The sequence below is a fragment of the Rhynchophorus ferrugineus genome, unplaced genomic scaffold (genome assembly GCF_030347505.1).
Source record: "Rhynchophorus ferrugineus isolate W39M unplaced genomic scaffold, kcgeb_rfMv2 rfM8, whole genome shotgun sequence".
NCBI classification, from domain to species: Eukaryota; Metazoa; Arthropoda; class Insecta; order Coleoptera; family Curculionidae; genus Rhynchophorus; species Rhynchophorus ferrugineus.
In genome coordinates, this window is record NW_027472587.1 from 26,843,710 (window position 1) to 26,863,521 (window position 19,812).

Consider the following 19,812-nt stretch of genomic DNA (forward strand, 5'->3'; position numbering starts at 1 on the left):
ATCGAGATATTTAACGATGTTTTTCTTTTCAGGTTCAAGAGAAGCAGCGTTCACGTACGCTATAAGCAGTGCTGGCGTTACTTTCGCCATTACGGCGGCCTGCGCGAGAGGTAATATATCGTCCTGCGGATGTCAGGGTCCGTCCAAGCATCGAGAACCAGCGCCTAATGGGTGGAAATGGGGTGGGTGCAGCGTGGATATTGATTTTGGTACCAGATTCGCCAGGAGATTTATGGACGCCCGAGAATTTGAAGGAGATGAAAGAAGCTTAATGAATCTGCACAATAATAAGGCAGGTAGGAAGGTGAGTAATCATATTACGGTAAAACAAAATCATATTCTGTAGTAATGTCAGCATTCTGATTTAAGAAATCAATAGAATTAAAATATTCTCTTAAGAAATAGTAAACTACCAGTTTACACATAAAAATTCTTAAGATTAATATAATAATATATGATAATTGTAATGCATTTAATTAGCATATTAATAATAAATATTAAGAAACCAATAATAGTACAGAAAGGTTTCGATTTTTGCGTTTAATGATTTTCATTTAAATCAAGTGCTTTATTAATAAAATAGAATTCTTTTTTTTAAGTAATTTATTTATTTGGTGTTTTTATGTTAAGTATTATATACCCAATATTCAATATTAGCAAAAAATCGATTTCTATATCAACATTTAATATGATACGTGGATGGTTCAAATATAATCGAGACAATTACCCTGACACGTTTATTTACTAGTGAAAAAAATTATAGTTTTTTTAGGTATTTCCCCTCACTCGTTATGCATTTTTTCCACCCTTCCGAAAGTTTTTTGATGCCGGTATCGAAAAATTCCTTGGACAACTCTGACAGCCATGTGCGCACGAACTCCTCTACCTCGTCGTCTGTATTCAATCTTTAACGTCCAAAGGCTTCTTTCAGTGATTCATACATGTAGTAGACGCAGACTGATAAATACGGACTGTAGGGGGGTGTTCCAGTACCAATCACTCTAATTCCGATATTGCATCGAGCGTGAGACGCGCGATATGAGGGTGGGCATTATCCTGGGAAAGAATCGCATTTCGTGCTGGAATACTCCTTCGTTTCGAGCGGTAAACAGCGTGTTTCACGTATGTTTTCAGAAGTTTAGAGTAGCATGCAGTATTAATAGTACGTTAGGTGCGCAGGAAATCGACGTACAGCACGCCCCGCCGGTCCCAGAACACCGTACACAGAATCTTACCCGCGGACCGGGTTGTCTTCGCTTTGACTGGCACTCCTTCCTCCTTCTTCCTCCACTCTTTAGAGGGCATTTTGCTTCCCGGAGTGTAATAGTGTACCCATGTCTCGTCTGTAGTGAAGATTCGCGTAAAAAACCGTCCCCCTCCGCCTGGTATCGCGTCAGCAAGCCGCGACAAATATTCAACCGCGTAAATTTTTGCTCGAAGTTCAACAGTTTAGGAACCCATCGTGCCGTTATTTTGCGATATTGAAGGTGTTCGTGGATGATAGACTCTACATTACCAATATTGATGCCGAGTGTAGCCGAAATGTCTCGAACATTCATCCTACGTTCCTCCAAAATGAGTTGTTCTACGCAGCGAATGTTGTCTGATGTGGTGCTGGTTCGCGGTCAACTATTATGCAGCTCGTTCTCGACGATTTTGCAGTCATCCTTGAATGCTTAATCCCATTTAAACACGGCAACCCTACTCAGGTAGTCACTACCGAAATGGTCTCGCAAACGCAGAAAAATTTCGGTCTTTTTAACGCCTTCCCACACTAAAAAACGAATGAATGACAAAACGTTGCGCTACGGCGGTCGGTACTTCACGTTCACTCATGGTCGTAGCACGCGCGCTCCCGACGAAAGCTACGCCACACTGCTTGTAAGAGATCCAGCTATCAAATACTCAAGCCACAATCTTCAAAACATACATGCGAGCCATCTACGGCGTTTGTCCCATCATATTTGAACCACCCTCGTATATATGGAATTGAAAATAAAACTAAAAGGAGTGTAATATATATATATATATATATAATTATAGCATCATTTACTGATAAAGAAGGTAAATTTTAGAATGCAAATATAATAATACACTCTTTTATAGTTAATATATATCCACTATAAAAGTGTAAGTTTAAAAGGAACAATAAAAAAATAATGAAAATAACAACTAACGTGACAAAATGAACAAGAATAAGAGAAGATGAGATAATTTTTGGCTAGTAAGAATAAGTATATATAATAAAATGTAAAAAAACACGATAAAAGGAAAACAACGCATGAATATTTCAAACTTAACGTTGAAAACCATTCCTATCAATGTTACCATCGCACCTCAACCACCACAAAAGAACCATAGCTTTTAGATAAGGTATTATTGCCCAAGCGTACGTTTATCCTCAGGATATTTCAACCCGAACCGTATAATTTTTGCCAACCTATCGCTCCTGGATGCATTTATTTAGCAATCCTCTTTAAACTTATACATATAAATCACTGAATATTTTACTAAAAGAATGTCTAAATAACAGAGCTGTGATGCTCGAGGTTGTTTTTGGCGCAAATATCGAGCTTCATATTTAAGGAGGAATTTCGTAAACGATAATAGGCAGGTATTAACCCTTCGTGCTTCACTCGTTCCTACGACTATGTTCAGCAATGTAAATGAGCCAATTCACATGTTTTTTATTAAATCGTATAAGGTATTATTTATATCGTACTGTGGAACACGTAGAATAAATTTGTTTAGACAAAGAATATTATGTTCAACACAACAGTTTTTTTTTATTAAATAATAACCCAGTAATTTTATAAAAATTATAATATGATACAATGAAATAATACAACTTGCATATACTAATATTGATGTTTACACTAGTTTTCTACACTACACCAGCCAGACCTACCTATAAAATAGTTTTAACAAAGAAAATTTAACAGACTTCAAAAGATAAATAAGGAACTCACTAAAAGGTAAAATATAGTAAAACTTAGAATTTTAAGACAAAAAAAAAACGTTTTAAAATACATAAAAATCGTTGTAATAATTAAATAAAAATAACCAAAAACCTTCTTTAACCTATCTACGACAGGTATTTTATATTCTGCTATATACACAAAATATGTCTTAATACCTATCAAAACCTATTTATCTATTTGCAATATTATTTAAACTTCTACCAATTGATCAGTTTGAAGCCGGTGCCCAGCCCAAACAATACAAAAATAATAATATAATTTTGTGACATATACGCAAAATTAACCGTTGCTCGGTTAATACTTTTTCTTTTTAGTGTTAGATATTTATTCAATAAATTATGCAGGTATTTTCTTAAGTATTACAATGGGTAGGCCAAGTAAAGGTGCGGCCCATATGAGCAAAAATAGGAATAAAGAAATAATGATTGAAAATAAGAAACACTTCAGGCCGCGGTGTTGCTATCTAGTATAGATGACTTGACAAATGTTCTAACCAAACTAGAACAACAAAAATTTGTTGGCCCCATCGGGATCGAACCCGTGGCCTCCGCGTAAGAACTGAACGTTTTAACCATTACACCATAAAAGTTGCCTGCAATATTTGTACGATTTCTCATATCATATGGTTAGTACTTAAAAAGCAAACTGAATGACTTTTACAATGCAATATGTTCGATTTTCCATCACGTCAGTTCAGCAATAACATTGCACAAAAATAATAAAAAGTCAATTGAAAAGTCCCCGGCTTGACACATAGGTGGCGCTACTAGAACCAAATCCATATAATTTTAGTTAGCCCTAACACTCAAAAGATGCATATATAAATTTGACAGCTGTCAAAACATTAGTTTGTGAATTATAGCATTTTGAGTTAAGCAACTTTTGTTATTGTGAAAAAAATGGATAAAAATGAATTTCGCGCGTTGTTAAAATATTGCTTTTTGGAGGGAAAAATTGAGTTGAAGCAAAAACTTGGCTTGATGCCGAGTTTCCAGATACTGCCCCAGGTAAATCAACCATCAAGGATTGGTAGGCTAAATTTAGACGTGGTGAAATGAGCGTCAGTGAACGCAGTGGACGCTTAAAAGAGATTGGTGCCGATGAAAACATTAAAAATATCCACAAACTGATTTTGAATGACCGTAAATTGAAATTGAATTAATTATCAGATACTTTAAAGATATCAACTGAACGTGTACACCATATAATTCACGAATAATTGGGTACAAGAAAGCTCTGTGCAAAATGGGTGCCGCGCGAACTCACTTTTGACCAAAAAAAACGACAAGTTGATGATTCGGAGCAATGTTTGAAGATGATCAAGCGTAATTAACCCGAGTTTTTGCATCCATATGTGACAATGGATGAAACGTGGCTCCATTGTTTCATTTCGAAGCCCAGTCAATCATCCGAGTGGACTTCACACCATGAACCCTCTCCAAAACATGGGAAAATGCAACAGTCGGCTGACAGGGTCATGGCGTCTGTATTTTGGGATGCGCATGGAATAATTTTAATTGACTACCTTCAAAAGGAAGGACCATCGACATCGACCATCACATAGCGGAATTGGACCGTTTGAAGGACGAAATCGCCGAAAAACGGCCGCATTTGAAAAAATCCACCGTATTCTCTAGATCTGACCCTCAGCGACTATATCCTGTCCTCAGATCTCAAAAGAATGCTCGCTGGGAAGAAATGTTCGTCGAATGAAGAGGTGATCGCCGAAACTGAGGCCTGTTTTGAAGCAAAAGACAAATCGTACTACAAAAATTGTATCGAAAAGTTGGAGGGTCGCTGTCTATCACCCAGAAGGGAATTATATTGACTAGAGATGAGAGGTTAAATTGGAAAAATCATTTTAGTCAAAAATCCGAATTTTCGAAATCAGAGCGGACTAGACCCATTGTCAAGCGACTGTTCTTGTTATTCGGAACATACTTTCAACTTGACCTAAAATCAAAGAGATAAGTTTATTACTCGATCATAAATCATAAATTGACTTTATTTGGACTTATGGGGTGCCTATATGGGGTTATACTAAGACATCAAGCCAATTAGTAATCCAACGCACCCAAAACAATGTTCTATGATTAATTACGAATGTTACCGTAACCAACGAATACGTAACCAACGAATAGCTGCGCAATTACCTCGTAATAACATGGATTTACAGTGATCTAAAATTTTGCGTCAAAACATGAAATAAAGTTGCTAAGTCACAATAACGTGGATACAATACAGTAACTGTAAGACACAGAGGAAATCAGAAAATTGAAGCGAACCTAACCATACGAAGTTATGTAGTGTATAAGTGTATTTTTAGCTTTTGCTTAAGTCCTTTAATTTTATTTTAATTTGGGAAATACATATTGATGTATAAATCCCGTACTCGCAATGCTTATGTATTAATGCAACTACAACAGAACAATAGTAATAACTTAATTCGTAAATTAAGATTGTACTAAGCATACCTAATGTAAAATATAATTAATTTTAAAATATTAATATAACGTTGAAGAATAAAGAATAGGGTTTTTTCTTTTGGTTTTAAAATCATATCTCTGGTAACACTTATTCAACGAAACCATATTATCATGTTTTTGAAAAGTAATAGTCATCGGTGAGTATTTAAAATGTATGTGAATATGTTCACTGTAACAATATGGAAGAAAAACGAAATAATATTAATGATCTCAATTACTGAAAACGAAATTTACTATTTGTGATTTAAATTTGAAATTATTTAAAAAAAAATTAATATTATTTTACTAAGTACTAACTCAGTCACTAATTAACAAATGTATAACATTTAATGTTATTATTTAAGATAGTTCTTTAGTAATCATAAACTTTAGTAAAACCTCTACGGTCGTCTAAACTTGGCACCGCTGAAGAAAAAATGTCTGGTTCATGATGGTGCAACAAAGAATCACCTAACCTTGACGAATGAGTAGTATCTTTTTGGTTGCACGGACTGTAATTGACATTCGCTGACTGATGAGCCTGCCTTGCTCGATTGTTAAAATGTCATGGACTGTCCGTCATTTTGAACGAGATCGTTTGGTCGGCTGCGGTTTTTTTCGTCGTCGATTTTCAAGGGAGCATAAAAGAAAACTGTTATTAATCAGATGGCATGACGGAGAGATCGATTTTAAACGCCACGGATATCATCGACGGTCTAATTTTCGGATAATGAGTCGGCCACAATGGGTTTTTTGTTGTTGGGACATCCATGTTCGTGATGCTGACTGTACGTCTCATTGAGTATCTGCGAAATTTCTGATCAAGAAACGATTATTTATAAGTGAATCAACAACCATTAATTTCAATACAGATGGAAAGATCACCAAAAAAATTATAACTAATAAAGAGTTATTAATATACGATATTAACTTGCATTATTTTATTAGTAATGTACTCATATATAAAGAAAAAAAGAAAAGAACTGGAATTGAAATATAGGAAAATGTACTGGTTAATTGGAAGAAAATCACTATTATCAGTACAACATAAATTGTTATTATATAAGAAAATACTGAAACTTAGATGAACATACGGTGTTCAATTATTGGGATGTTTTGCAAAGAGTAACATAAACATTATACAAATTATTCAGAACAAAGTCCTGAGAGGTATTGTGTATTAAATCGAGACTTTCAGATACGCACAGTCAGTCAAGAAATCAAGATAATTGCAAGGGGACATGAGGAAAGCCTCATTCTCATCAGAATATTGATGCAATGTAGCTTTTGGATATTACCAGAACAGGACACAGACTCAAAAACATTATTTTACCAGAGACTGAGATAGGGCCGATGGATCCTCCTAGTTATATACCTAGATTTAAGTTATCATAAAGACAAATTGGAGGTCAGTCGGAACAATGTAATAATGAAGTAATAAAAAAAATCCAAAAGTATCTCTTCTGTGTGAATTAATATTTAAGAAAAAAAACGAAAATTCATATATTTTATTCGGAATGTGAAATTTAAGTACGTAATAGTAATTTAACCATTTTTTACATTTATATACAACATAAAACAGTAAACATGAAGATTTTTCTTAGTTTCTAGTTCACAGAGAAACGATTTAGATTATTGGGATTCCGAAAAAATATCGATATATTATATATATATCGATATTTTTATAAGCCGACATTTCGGATATTTTTTCAAAAATTAGTTTTTAAAAATATCGAAAACGATATACCGATATTTTTCTTGGTGGCCGACACCCCTAAAAGAAAACATGTGTAAGGTTGCATCATAACTGGTCAGCACTTAAAGCTAGAATGTGTACAAATTCTAAAGACATATTTTCGAGAACAACGCGTTTTAAAGTTAGAGTAGCAGTAGATGGTAAGTTTGCCGCAGTAAATAAACAATTTAAGCAACTTACTAGTTAATGAGCTATTTCAGTACCATATTGCAGTCCTTCGTCAACTTCATATGTGCCATTTTCGACATTTCGAGATTCTTTACTGTCCAGAGAGCTGCATCGAATTTATTGGATTATGCGTCGATTGTCAACTTCTTGCACATAATTGATACTTCTTCTTCCAACAGTAATATTAAGCTCGCTCAGAATGGTTAAAATACTGCTAGTTCCTTAATTTAATTAGCATGCAGTGAAATATGCCAATACCTCAACGATTTGTAAACCAGAATGCAAAATGTTTTGGAGATAATCGCCACACTGGTGAATTCAAGCTTTCATTTGAATTTTGTGTATGACCGCCTAAACATCTCTCGATAAATATTGAATTTCTTCATTTCACTTTCTTCTTCGTTGGTTTTTTTTCTTTTCTTTCACTTTTTTTTCTTCTTCTTCATTTTCACTTCAGTTATTTGACAACCGATTTGTATATTGATTTCTGTGAATTGATCTTTTATGGGGTCTAGTACTACGGCTTAATCCACCATGCTCGTTTTTCGGATACAAGGACATTTTTAGTATAAGTAAAACACACACTATGAGAGTTAAGTTAGAACTGATTTTAATACTCCCTAATACTCCTATAAATTTTTATCCAAAAGCTCTATCGTTAAAGGAATCGAACGATCCTTCCAATTTGTACCCATAGCCCTGTACTACGTCACGCGATCCACCTATTCATTTACCATTCCGATTTATGAAACAAAAAAAATCAGTTTTGAAGCCGTTATACCTATTTTCTCCCTTAATAGAGTTGAAAGTTAAAAATCTAAAATAAAATCAACCTGCAAATTTCCTAATATACCTTTCTTCTTAACTAAATAACTTAAAATAATACAAACAAAAGCTTTTAGCTGAGGTATTATAAAAAATATAAATATAAATTATATATATATATATATATATATATATATATATATATATTATATATATATAGAAGTAACAGCATTGAGATGCTCAGTTATGTCTATTAACCATTCACCATTCAGTGTTAATCATCATAACAATGTTAGTATCTAGTTTTACATTTCACATTCTCTGCTATTATGTGAGCTTTAAAAATAACCCCATCCTGGTAATGTTGTTGGTGTTGTAATACTTAGAATGAATGAAAAATTGAATTAGAAAAATTATTAAAATACCCATTCTCAGTACGAGCCAATCATATACGATCTCTTACTCACATGTTCACTTCACTGTAGTCTACTAATAACAAATTATTAATATAGAGACAGCATAACAGTATTGGTTTCATGTAAGAGTATTGCTTTCTCCTAGGGGTTTCTCGCCTCGTAATACACTACGTCTTGCCGACCTCATCTATTTTGGGAACATTGCCATCGTATGTAAACATCTAAACAGTTGATTCATTAACTGTTAAGCTATCTGAAAGTTCTTTAAGAGTTTCAACTGGGCTATCATCTAATAAATCTTACAATTCAATATCTTAGAATAATTATATTACTCCAAGTCGTACTTTCTCATTGATATCTAAAATAATAACCTAATCATCACTTTGTTAAATTATTAAAAAAATTAAGAAATTATTACTGTTATTAAATCAATAAGTATTTGATGGGCTTTAAGGCCAGATTTTTTGAAATCAAACAGCAAAAGGAATGGTTATCGAAAATATAATAAATGGCATTCCCTGATTAACATCTGCATACACTGAATAACTCAATATAATTAATGGTGACTTATTGTCTTTTTGTAGATATGTTTAAAACAAATCGAATATAACAGTTAGGTTATTTTGTTTAACTGCTATTTATACTTCACCATTATATCTCAAGAGATATCGCTGATCAAAATATATGCAACCACCTTGTTGAGATGTAGGAGAGAAAACAAGGTTTTAAATTAAATACAATTTATTTTCTCTCTTTGCGGAAATTAATACCCAAAGACGAGTTTTTATTTTAATTAATAATAAAAAATATATATACACTTAAAGATATTAATGAGTACGTTATGATGAAAAGAATTATGAATTAGATGGAAACGATAGATTTACTAAATCGTATGCCTGGTTTTGGATAATACTAACATATGATTTCTATTGCTTTTGATTCTTGATTAATTCTCAATACTTCTTTTGTTTTTCGACATTCTGCTGCCTCAACACTTTTGATTCAATTCTTTGGCAACTCTTTCTTGTCAATTCTTGTAATTATTAGCTAATTTTGATCCATTCTCTTATTAATTTTTCTTCTTAATTTTGTCTAATTCTGATGTTCTTGTTAGTAGCAAATCTTCTGTTAATTCTTTACCTACTACATTTTCTTCATGCTGTTAACAATGCTGTTAACAATTCTGCCTCTTGTATTGTCGATGCACCGTGTTTTACCGCTGAAGCTCCTCCCTCAGGTTCTTGGTGGTGGACAAGGCTGATCCAAGAAACTCTTTTGTATACCCCGATTCGTTTAGAATATCGGGCTGGGAACGACTCTTCCAGCTAGAAACTTCTCTCGCCGATAGAACACTTGCATTTCGGAGTGTTAAGGAATTCCCTAGAATTCCATCGATCTTCTGATGCTTATGGTTAGAAGGATCATAAGGTATAACTTCTGATAAGTTTTGTCTAGCAGCCTCGGTACTTGAAACCCCATAATCCGAAACACTCGACAATGAGCCGATGGGATAACCCTTTCTTGGTTAACATGTTATCACCAGACATTCGACACCATGCGATATTATATTATGGCTCAAGTCATAATTCTTTTCCATTTGCATAAGTATTGCGGAAAGCAGTTAAATGGTCTAATAAATTAGACCCCTAGACTATACAAGGAGAAAAAATATTACAATTTTCGTAAACTTAAACTTAAACGACTTCCTTAGATATAAATATCTAAAACTGCGTCGCAATACACCTTATTACGTTACTACGTACAATAAATTGCAGGATTTAAAAATTTCAATTAACTAAATTAATTAATTGAAAACAATAATAATGCATTATTAATTTAATATTAACCTGTAAGTTAGAATTGCATGTTGGAAATAATTAACGTTGGGAACTACCGACTGAAAACAGTCGAAACAGTCGATATCTAAACAGCCGAAACAGTCGATAGTCAAAAAACTAGCAAACAGTCAAATGCACGGATCTACTGGTTTATTCATTCATGATGTCAAACGAAGATGTACGAACCCTCTCCTGTATCAATTGTGAGAGGAGAAAGGACGGAGATAATTGCTTGGAGCAGTTAATATTATATGTGCTTATATTTTCCAACGGTATTATAAACGAGACAGAGATGTACATATTCCTTCATGTATTAACTTTAAAAAAAAGGAAAAAATAATTATTGAATACTATTAAAATGCAATTATTAATTTAATTTTAAACGAAGTAGAATTACTTTTATATTTGAATGTTCTGCGGATCTGTAAAAATGAATGGATTTTTTCTATGAAATGGAATAATACTCCACAAGTGTTTTATAGTATTTTAATATGTTAATTGCTATTTTGAAACAATATATTTTAATGAATATAGACAACATAATAGAACTTAAACAAAACCTAAAAACTAAAGAGGTACGATAACCATAAATACTAAATAAAAATTAAAAATGTACCTAATCATAGAAAAAAAAGTAATTCATGACATAATTAAAAATGATGGCACAATAACTACCACAGCTTTTTTAAAAAATAAAGTAAATGCTTTATTTATTATTGAACGAATTTTTTTTTCACAAAAATCGAGAGAGTAATCGAAATATTACCTATTATTGACATAAAAGCAGTCAAAAGTATTTTATTATTTATCATTCGCAATTTTAATAATTTTACCCTATTACATTAACGTATTCAAAACTTGAAAAATATCGTCCCAAAATACTGCTAGATTAATATACAATATATTGTTATTTACAAGCAAACTACCAAAAAAATCATAAAACTATATAACATACATTATATATAAATCTATGTAAGCATAAATTGTGTACATTTTTGTCAAGGTCGCGGCTAGGGCCACAGAGCAAGAACTTTAAAAATCAGCCGAAAGAAACAAGTAGGACCAAAATAGTAAGTAAACGTACACGACTGAAACAGTGAATAGTAAATAGTAACAAAATCAGTCGGACCGAAAATAGCGACTGAAAGTAGTAAAAAGCAGTAAACTTAGTCGAACCAAAAATTGCGACTGAAACACTCCATAGTAAAATGTAGTTAATTCCTAAATAGTCGATAGTCGATTTAATCGGTAGTTCCCAACACAAAAATAATGTTAAAATATGTTTACAAATTTTACATCAATATATGCTGCAAATATAGAATGAGCATTTTATAATTTATGATAGCCATTTTGTAATGAAACTATTTATAGGTATTACTTTATCACAAATTGGGAGATCGTTAATACGGGAGTATAATCGATGGAATAATGTCATTCTGTGTTATGTTATAGTACAGACGCCTGTAGTAGAATAAGGTTTTTAAATCTGGTGAACTGAATTTTCAATATTCATTGATATAATTTATCAAAACAGATTACATTGCTAATTATCCGAAATATTATTATCCAATAAAAAAAGTAAAACAATTTAATCTACGTTTGTAACCAACTAAATTAATATACGCCATTATTTATTATTTTCAGATAGTCAAAATGAATCTCCTCTTGGAATGTAAATGTCACGGGGTGTCCGGAAGTTGCACAATGAAGACTTGTTGGAAGACCTTACCAACTTTCCGACAAATTGGAGATGCCCTCATGAAAAAGTATTATAGAGCTAGGTAAGTATTTGTATTTTATATGATATATTATAATCATATTGTGGTGTTCATCTACTACCACTGACTTCAGACTATTTTCAACCATAATAATACAATATTTGATATGTTTGAGAGGAAATATAGCAAGAAATGTAGAAAATTACAATTAATAGCGTGGTCATGTTCAAGTAGCTCATGGTGACCTACTCCTTTTCAATTCAACCAAATACTTACTATTACATTCCTTTGCGTAGGTATCTGAATGAGTGTTCGTAGATTATCTGAATAGTTTCCAACGGAATGGTTTCCAACGATTTTACTAAAATATCCGTCAATGATCTTGGACATGAAAATATACTAAATCTAGTACTAAAACTCTCTGCTCTGAGACTCCCCAAAGCGATTCAAATATGTTGAGACCTTTTTAAGGCCTGAAAGACTGAAACTTTTTGACTGTTTGTATGGGCATACAATATATATATATTATCTTGGAAAATGGCACTATTGGGTAATATGCTCGTCATAGTAAAAACTTTATCATTGAGTATGTTGAGATATTCATTCGTATTAATCTGACTAGTGTTATGAACGAGAGGACAAGCGGAATACCATAATATTGTCTACCATATCATAAGGCCTTTCCCATGAATAGCTACGACGCAGGCAGTCCGGCTCGTAGGTTATTGGAGTTCTCTATACAAAAACCTGGCGGTTTGTAAAAAAAAACAATTCACACATTCAGCAATCATTTAGTTTCTAGGTTTTATAGCTATCTGGAATTTCTGCTGTCACTTTTGGAGCGGTAGTTTTATGTTTTATGACCACAATTCACAATGTTCTCCGATTTGTTGTTTTGTTGTCGATCTCCGTCAGTTAACTTGGGGTTTCACTTAGTATTACTCTTCGCATAACTATTATGTTTTACCATGTTTTGTAAATGCATTCATTACCGTGGATACTGTTGCTGGTGAAATATTAAATATCTTTTGAAGTTTGAGAGATTAGACATTTTAACGATCACTTGTTTTAACCCTCCCAAAATAAAGCTACTAAAATGTACAAAACTTGATCTGTATACTGAGCAATACATACGTATTACTTACACAGAATCAGTGTTGATAATATGCTTGTATTGTTTACTATTTGCTTTAATTGCTATTGTGATAATTTGGTGAAGTAACGTAAAATTTGGATGATTTTAAATATTAATTTCAATAAAATAGCCTTCGCCATTTCGTCGTGAAAAATAAATTTTCCCTTTTATATAGACCTGTCACCGCATCTCCACTTCATCCGGGAACCCGCCACGTAGATCAAAAGCGACCGAGGAGACGACACTTGGTTCTAACGAAAGGCAAGATCCCCATCAAGAAAACGCCAAAGAAATCGGAACTGGTCTTTCTGCAATTGTCACCCAACTATTGCGATCGGGATTTGGCGGTTGGAAGTTTTGGAACAGCAGGAAGAAGTTGTAACCGTACAGCGAGAGGTAATTTCATCTGAATTGTTAGATTTAATCAATCATAATAAGACAGCTCAATAACAAAAATTTGTAAAGACTTTAGTAACCAATTTACCTAAACCTTACGTTTAAATCTCTAAGTTGCTGGTGGTGCAATCATATTGTGATTGACGTCAGTTTTTTTTACACCCCAATCTTGTCGCAACATAGCATCAATAATATATTTTAAAAATTGGGATAATTTTTTTTAATGTCATTTAATGGTTGCATAATCTGCCCAGTGCGCAGTAAGTAATTTCCTGTAGAAAATATGTTGTTCTAATTTTTACTCTATAAAGTCTACATATGTCCATGAATTAGATCGGATGGCGTAAAATGTTTTAGTCTGCGTACTTCACTATATCTTCAGCCAAATAGAACGATATGCCCTTTGCTTCAAAATAGACCTCAGTTTCGGCGACCACCGAACATTTCGTCCCAGCCAGCATCCTTTTGAGCTCACAGGAAATAGTCGCTGGGGGTCAGATCTGGAGAATACGGTGGATGGGGAAGCAATTCGAAGCCCAATTCATCGATTTTTGCCATCGATTTTACTGACTTGTGACATGGTGCATTGTCTTGGTGAAGAAGCAATTTTTTTCTTCAAATGCGGCCATTTTTCAACGATTTTGTCCTTCAAAGGGTCCAGTAACGCTATGTAATAGTCGCTGTTTATGGTCCCTCCTTTTCAAGGTAGTCAATGAAAATTATTCCATGCACATCCCAAAATACAGACGCTATAACCTTGTCAGCCGACTGTTGCGTTTTCCCACGCTTTAGAGCGGTTTCATCGTGTGCACTCCACTCGGATGACTATCCATTGGACTTCGGAGTAAAAATGACGGAGCCATGTTTCATCCATTGTTATAAATCCACGCGAAAACTCGGCTTTATTACGCTTGATCATCTTCAAACACTGCTTCGAATCATTTTTGGTCAAAAGTGAGCTCGCGCGGCACCCACTTTGCACAGAGCTTTCTCATGCCCAAATATTCGTGAATGATATGATGTACAGGTTCAGTTAATATCTTATTTTATTAGAGTGTCTACTATTTCATTCAATTTCAATTTACAGTCATTCAAAATCATTTTGTGAATTTTTTTAATGTTTTCGTCGGTAACCGACGGTTGGGTGTCCACTGGTTGGACGTTCACCTTCGGTGCTCATTTCACCAGGCCTAAGCTTAGCAGACCAATCCTTGATGGTTGATTTTCCTGGGGCAGTATCCAGAAACTCGGCATCAAGCCAAGTTTTTTGCTTCAACTGTATTTTGTTCTTTCAAAAAGCACTATTTTATCAATACGCGAAATTCCTTTTTGTCCATTTTTTCACAATAACAAAAGCTGATTGATTGATCACATAAAAGATATCGAATCGTATTTATTGGAACTTTTACTTTCGGAGGACCAATTATGATTTAAATATAATGTATATGAGTAATATTTGTTTTTTTTTCTTATATTATTTTCTTATATTTTTTTATCTCTATGCAATTTCTCAAAAAACTTTAATATTATTATATTATATTATTGATAATACTTTGATACTTTGATGATAATACTTTGATATTATATTATTGATAACAAAATTATAGGCCGGTAAGAGCTATTATCCAAATGATAGGAAAATAATACATTCGTACAAAATAATACACTATTCGCAACCTATTGTCATATCTGGGAGTTTTTTTACAATTAATCAATTTTAATATTAATTATTTATCATTTTAATTTTCTCATAGATTATATTAATTTTAAATAGAGAATTTAGGATATTTGAGTTTTTTTTTTCATTTTTAGATTAGATAGGAATAGCTTAAATATGTTCTGTAGATGATTAGAAAATGCTAATTTTAATATATAAAATTGTAACATATATATAGTCTGTTCAAATTTATTTTGTACATACGTCATCTAAATGTGTGACATCAAAACGTCGCAATGTTGCCGCATCAACTCTGATTTTTAGTTCAGTTCGGCTTTAACTTACAACAAAATTCTAATTTAAATAAAATTGTTTAACAAAAATGTTATCAAATATAATTTAATAAGCCACAATAGTTTATAGGTTCAAGTTATGACCTCTTATCTCTATTGCTTTCAAAAATGTTGCATGACTCTGACAACCAGACGACTTTGACAGGCTCATTCGTTTACATATTCGAACTATTCAGACCATATTGTGTCTCTTTTTAACTAGAACAAAATGAGAAGGAAAATATTGTCTGATTATAAAACTAATTTACAAATTGCGGCAGGCAAAACTTTAAACATTTTGATGACGTATCTACTAAAAAACTTTGAATAGACTATATAATTAGTTTATTTATAATAATAACTTAAATTGCTGGAATGGTAACTTTAGGGGCTTATTTTGGGTATTTACTTTCCGTTTTCTCTGAAAATTTTCTTGCATATCTCCTTGTCTGATATACATTTTGTTCCTAAAGTGACAAAAAGTAGTAATCTATCATATTGATATTGATATAATGGTCGTCAATATCGTTTCCCCATTTTTTATGTCCTGATCATAACCATCGTCCTAAGTTTTCAAGAAGAAAAGATCCAAGATAGTTGTGTAACAAGTAGGCTTTCAAACACATCAGATACCTAAGAGTTTGGAACTTGGCTTTCACATTTCCAAGAGCTTAATCGCAGCTGATTTCAATTATATACAACTCCTTTTCCTTTTTACTCATGCTTTCCTTTTTATTTAACTCAAAATTGTAATCAAGCATCAAATTACCAATATCATTACTATAATTCTATGTGCTTTTAAAAATTATATTCTCTTAAATGATTCGTAATAGTGTTTGAAAGATATTCAAATAGTTCTTGCTTGTATAGCTTTCTCTGTTGTGGATGTTGTCTCTGTTGGGATCAGTTTTGTTGGATACCTGTTTCTAGCATGAAAAATAATACCTCTGCAATGGATTACTTGCAATGGAATGCAATGCAATGGAAAACATATTAGGACTTACAATCTAACCAAATATTATTGTAGCTTTTTACCATTTCCTATGAACTTTTGTTGTTTTCACACACATTTTATTAGAGTCTTGCAAATTATTCGTAATAGTGTTTGAAAGAATCCCATATCCCTAAGTTTTTGATAGATATTTTCCATTCTAACAGTTATCTCTAAAGCATTTTATTGGTGGGAACGGGAACTCATTACATCGTTTCTGTTCGAAGTTATGGATTAGAGTTAAGAGATTAGAACAGTTATCTCTAAAGTAATTATATTAAATTATGTTTATATGAAAGAACTACTCACCGTTTTTATACATTTCATAAATTTAATCTCCTATAGAACTAACATGAAAGTGTGTAGACACGCCCGTTTCGAATACAAAATTATATAGTTTTTCTCTTCCTGAGTACGTAAAAACCCAAGCAATTTAACAATATTGATACATACCTCTCTAAAGCATTTTATTGGTGGGAACGGGAACTCATTACATCGTTTCTGTTCGAAGTTATGGATTAGAGTTAAGAGATTAGAACAGTTATCTCTAAAGTAATTATATTAAATTATGTTTATATGAAAGAACTACTCACTGTTTCTATACATTTCATAAATTTAATCTTCTATAGAACTAACATTAAAGTGTGTAGACACGCCCTTTTCGAATACAAAGTTATATTGTTTTTCTCTTCCTGAGTGCGTACAAACCCAAGCAGTTTAACAGTATCGATACTTACCTCTCTAAAGCATTTTATTGGTGGGAACGGGACCTCATTACATCGTTTCTGTTCGAAGTTATGGATTAGAGTTAAGAGATTAGAACAGTTATCTCTAAAGTAATTATATTAAATTATGTTTATATGAAAGAACTATTCACTCTTTCTATACATTTCATAAATTTAATCTTCTTTAGAACTAACATCAAAGCGTGTAGACACGCCCTTTTCGAATATAAACTTATATCGTTTTTCTCTTCCTGAGTGCGTAAAAACCCAAGCAATTTAACAGTATCGATACTTAGCTCTCTAAAGCATTTTATTGGTGGCAACGGAACCTTATTACATCGTTTCTGTTCGAAATTATGGACTAGAGATATAATCTAATTCTATGCTATTTATTAATTTCGGTATCAGGGTAATCACAAATATTAAGCAGCGATTTGAAATTTATCAGAACAAGTAAAACGCCAAGTTTTGAAGAATTTTGCAGACATTTGAAAACCGAACAACTTTTGCAGGTTGACTCTGTTACATGTTTGAACATGTGTTAACTAGAATGAAATGAGAAGAAAATAATGTACAGATATTGATGCCATTTTAGATAAACTGTAGTAATCCAAGACTGAAAGACATTTAGTTAATTATCAATGCTTATGTTTTAAAAATGAAATAAGTTGATGAAAGTATAGCAACTTGGAAGTAACACAGCTATTGAACAACAGATATAGTGTACAATACACAAATTTATATAGTATTTACTATTAGCCTTAGCTTAAGATATCTAATTTAACTTATTTATTTACCCAAATATGACAGAACAATAGTAATATGTTGCCGGCTTGGTTGGCTCAGAGGTAATGGCGACAGGACGATCTAGCGTTGCGTTAGTCGCGGGTTCGAATCCTGCTGGGGCATTGTCGTCAATTTATGTTTCTGATTGTTTAACATTTGTGATTGTCCTTAAGCAAGAGTGCAAAATCCGACAGGGATAATGATCCCAATCACGTCTGTAACCAGGTTGGGTAAGACCGGATGTTTTCTGGGATGCATTCTAAGTTGGTTTCTCGCCAGTCGGTAGGCCTAATGCCAAGGACTGTGGTTCGGGCCCACGTTAATCTGTAGGTTCAGTCTAGATAAACCCTCGTTGGTAAAAAGGAGACTTTAAAATATTTTAAAGAATAATAATAAAAAAAATAAATAAATAGAAAATAAAATAATAGTAATAATAAAACTTAAATAAATAAATAAAAGAAGAAATAAATTAATTTTATAAATTAAGACGATATTAAACATATCTAATATAAGATGTAATAAAAATAAATATATTAAATATATGTTTTCTTCCTCAGGTTCTGATGGTTGCGAATTAATGTGCTGCGGCAGGGGATACAACACTCACCAATACGTCAAAACCACCCAGTGCCGATGCAAATTCCATTGGTGTTGCAGCGTTGAATGTGATACATGCAGTGAAAAAACGGAAGAATACACTTGCAAATGAAACAATTATCTGACATTAGGAACATTAGGAGGTCTACTCAATTAGAAATACAGAAAATATGTTTTGAACGTAAACCATAATCCGAATTAAAACATTTTTTCAAAGGATTTTTTTAAATTAACTTATTGGTAAACGTGTACATAACAATTTATTAAATGTATCGATATATATATAATTTTTGTATATATTGTTAAACGAAATCAATAATGTTTGTAAATATATATGTGTTCGTCCTAAAATAAAACCGAAACTGATTCAAAATTTTCATAGAAATATAAAACTAGAATCTCGTAAAAACTAAATTATTTATTTAAATGTATTTATTCCTTTATAATATATTCATAATAAATTAATATTTATGTTACTAATTAGTATTGCAAATTTTAATGATCTGTTCTACATTTATTTACTTGCATTCTCTCTATGTATACGCATGTGTCTATAGATTTCTGATGTCAATCGAAACTTCAGCAGAAATTGCTTCTAACCTTAATTCTTTAACAACTAACTTTAAGTATGTAGTCATAGAGTAGTAGAGGGACAACTAAATAGGGAATCTGGAGAAATCTTTAAAACCTAGATGGTACTGTTGTCACAATAAAATTTGGCTCTATCCATATGTCCAAATTGACCTTATGCGACTAAAATTATTTTTGTAGTGTAATTATTTGAGTTTATACTTTGACCAATACTTTTACAACCATCTCCATATATTAGTGCGTTGGTGTATGAAATAGTTTGTAAAAAATCCATTCAACTATATTTCATAGCATTGCTTTGTAATGTACAATATTTTTGGACTTTTCTTCTGGGAAGAAAACAAGTAGTACCGATGGTATGCCAACTTTCCAGCGCGCAACCTAAAACTGCCCATGTGAAAAACTTGACTATTCAAGATTTTTTCCAAACGCTTCCATTTCCAAAAGACCAGAAACTGGACAGATTAGAAAATCACCAGGAATTATTGGTATTCT

At 32.6% G+C, this 19,812-nt stretch overlaps 1 protein-coding gene across 2 annotated transcripts in view; it reads left to right on the forward strand.

Annotated features, from left to right (window-relative positions):
- Nucleotides 1-19,325, forward strand: part of Wnt2 (Wnt oncogene analog 2) — a 402,687-nt gene extending 383,362 nt beyond the window's left edge. Inside the window, exons 3-6 of one of the 2 annotated variants that reach the window (XM_076411152.1) lie at nt 33-304; nt 12,034-12,170; nt 13,418-13,638; nt 18,687-19,325. In XM_076411152.1, the coding sequence (XP_076267267.1) occupies nt 33-304; nt 12,034-12,170; nt 13,418-13,638; nt 18,687-18,838 (782 nt within the window). In that variant the 3' untranslated portion in view covers nt 18,839-19,325. The remainder of the gene's footprint in view (nt 1-32; nt 305-12,033; nt 12,171-13,417; nt 13,639-18,686) is intronic. The other variant, XM_076411151.1, reaches the window with a different exon arrangement.
- Nucleotides 19,326-19,812: the final 487 nt, after the last annotated feature.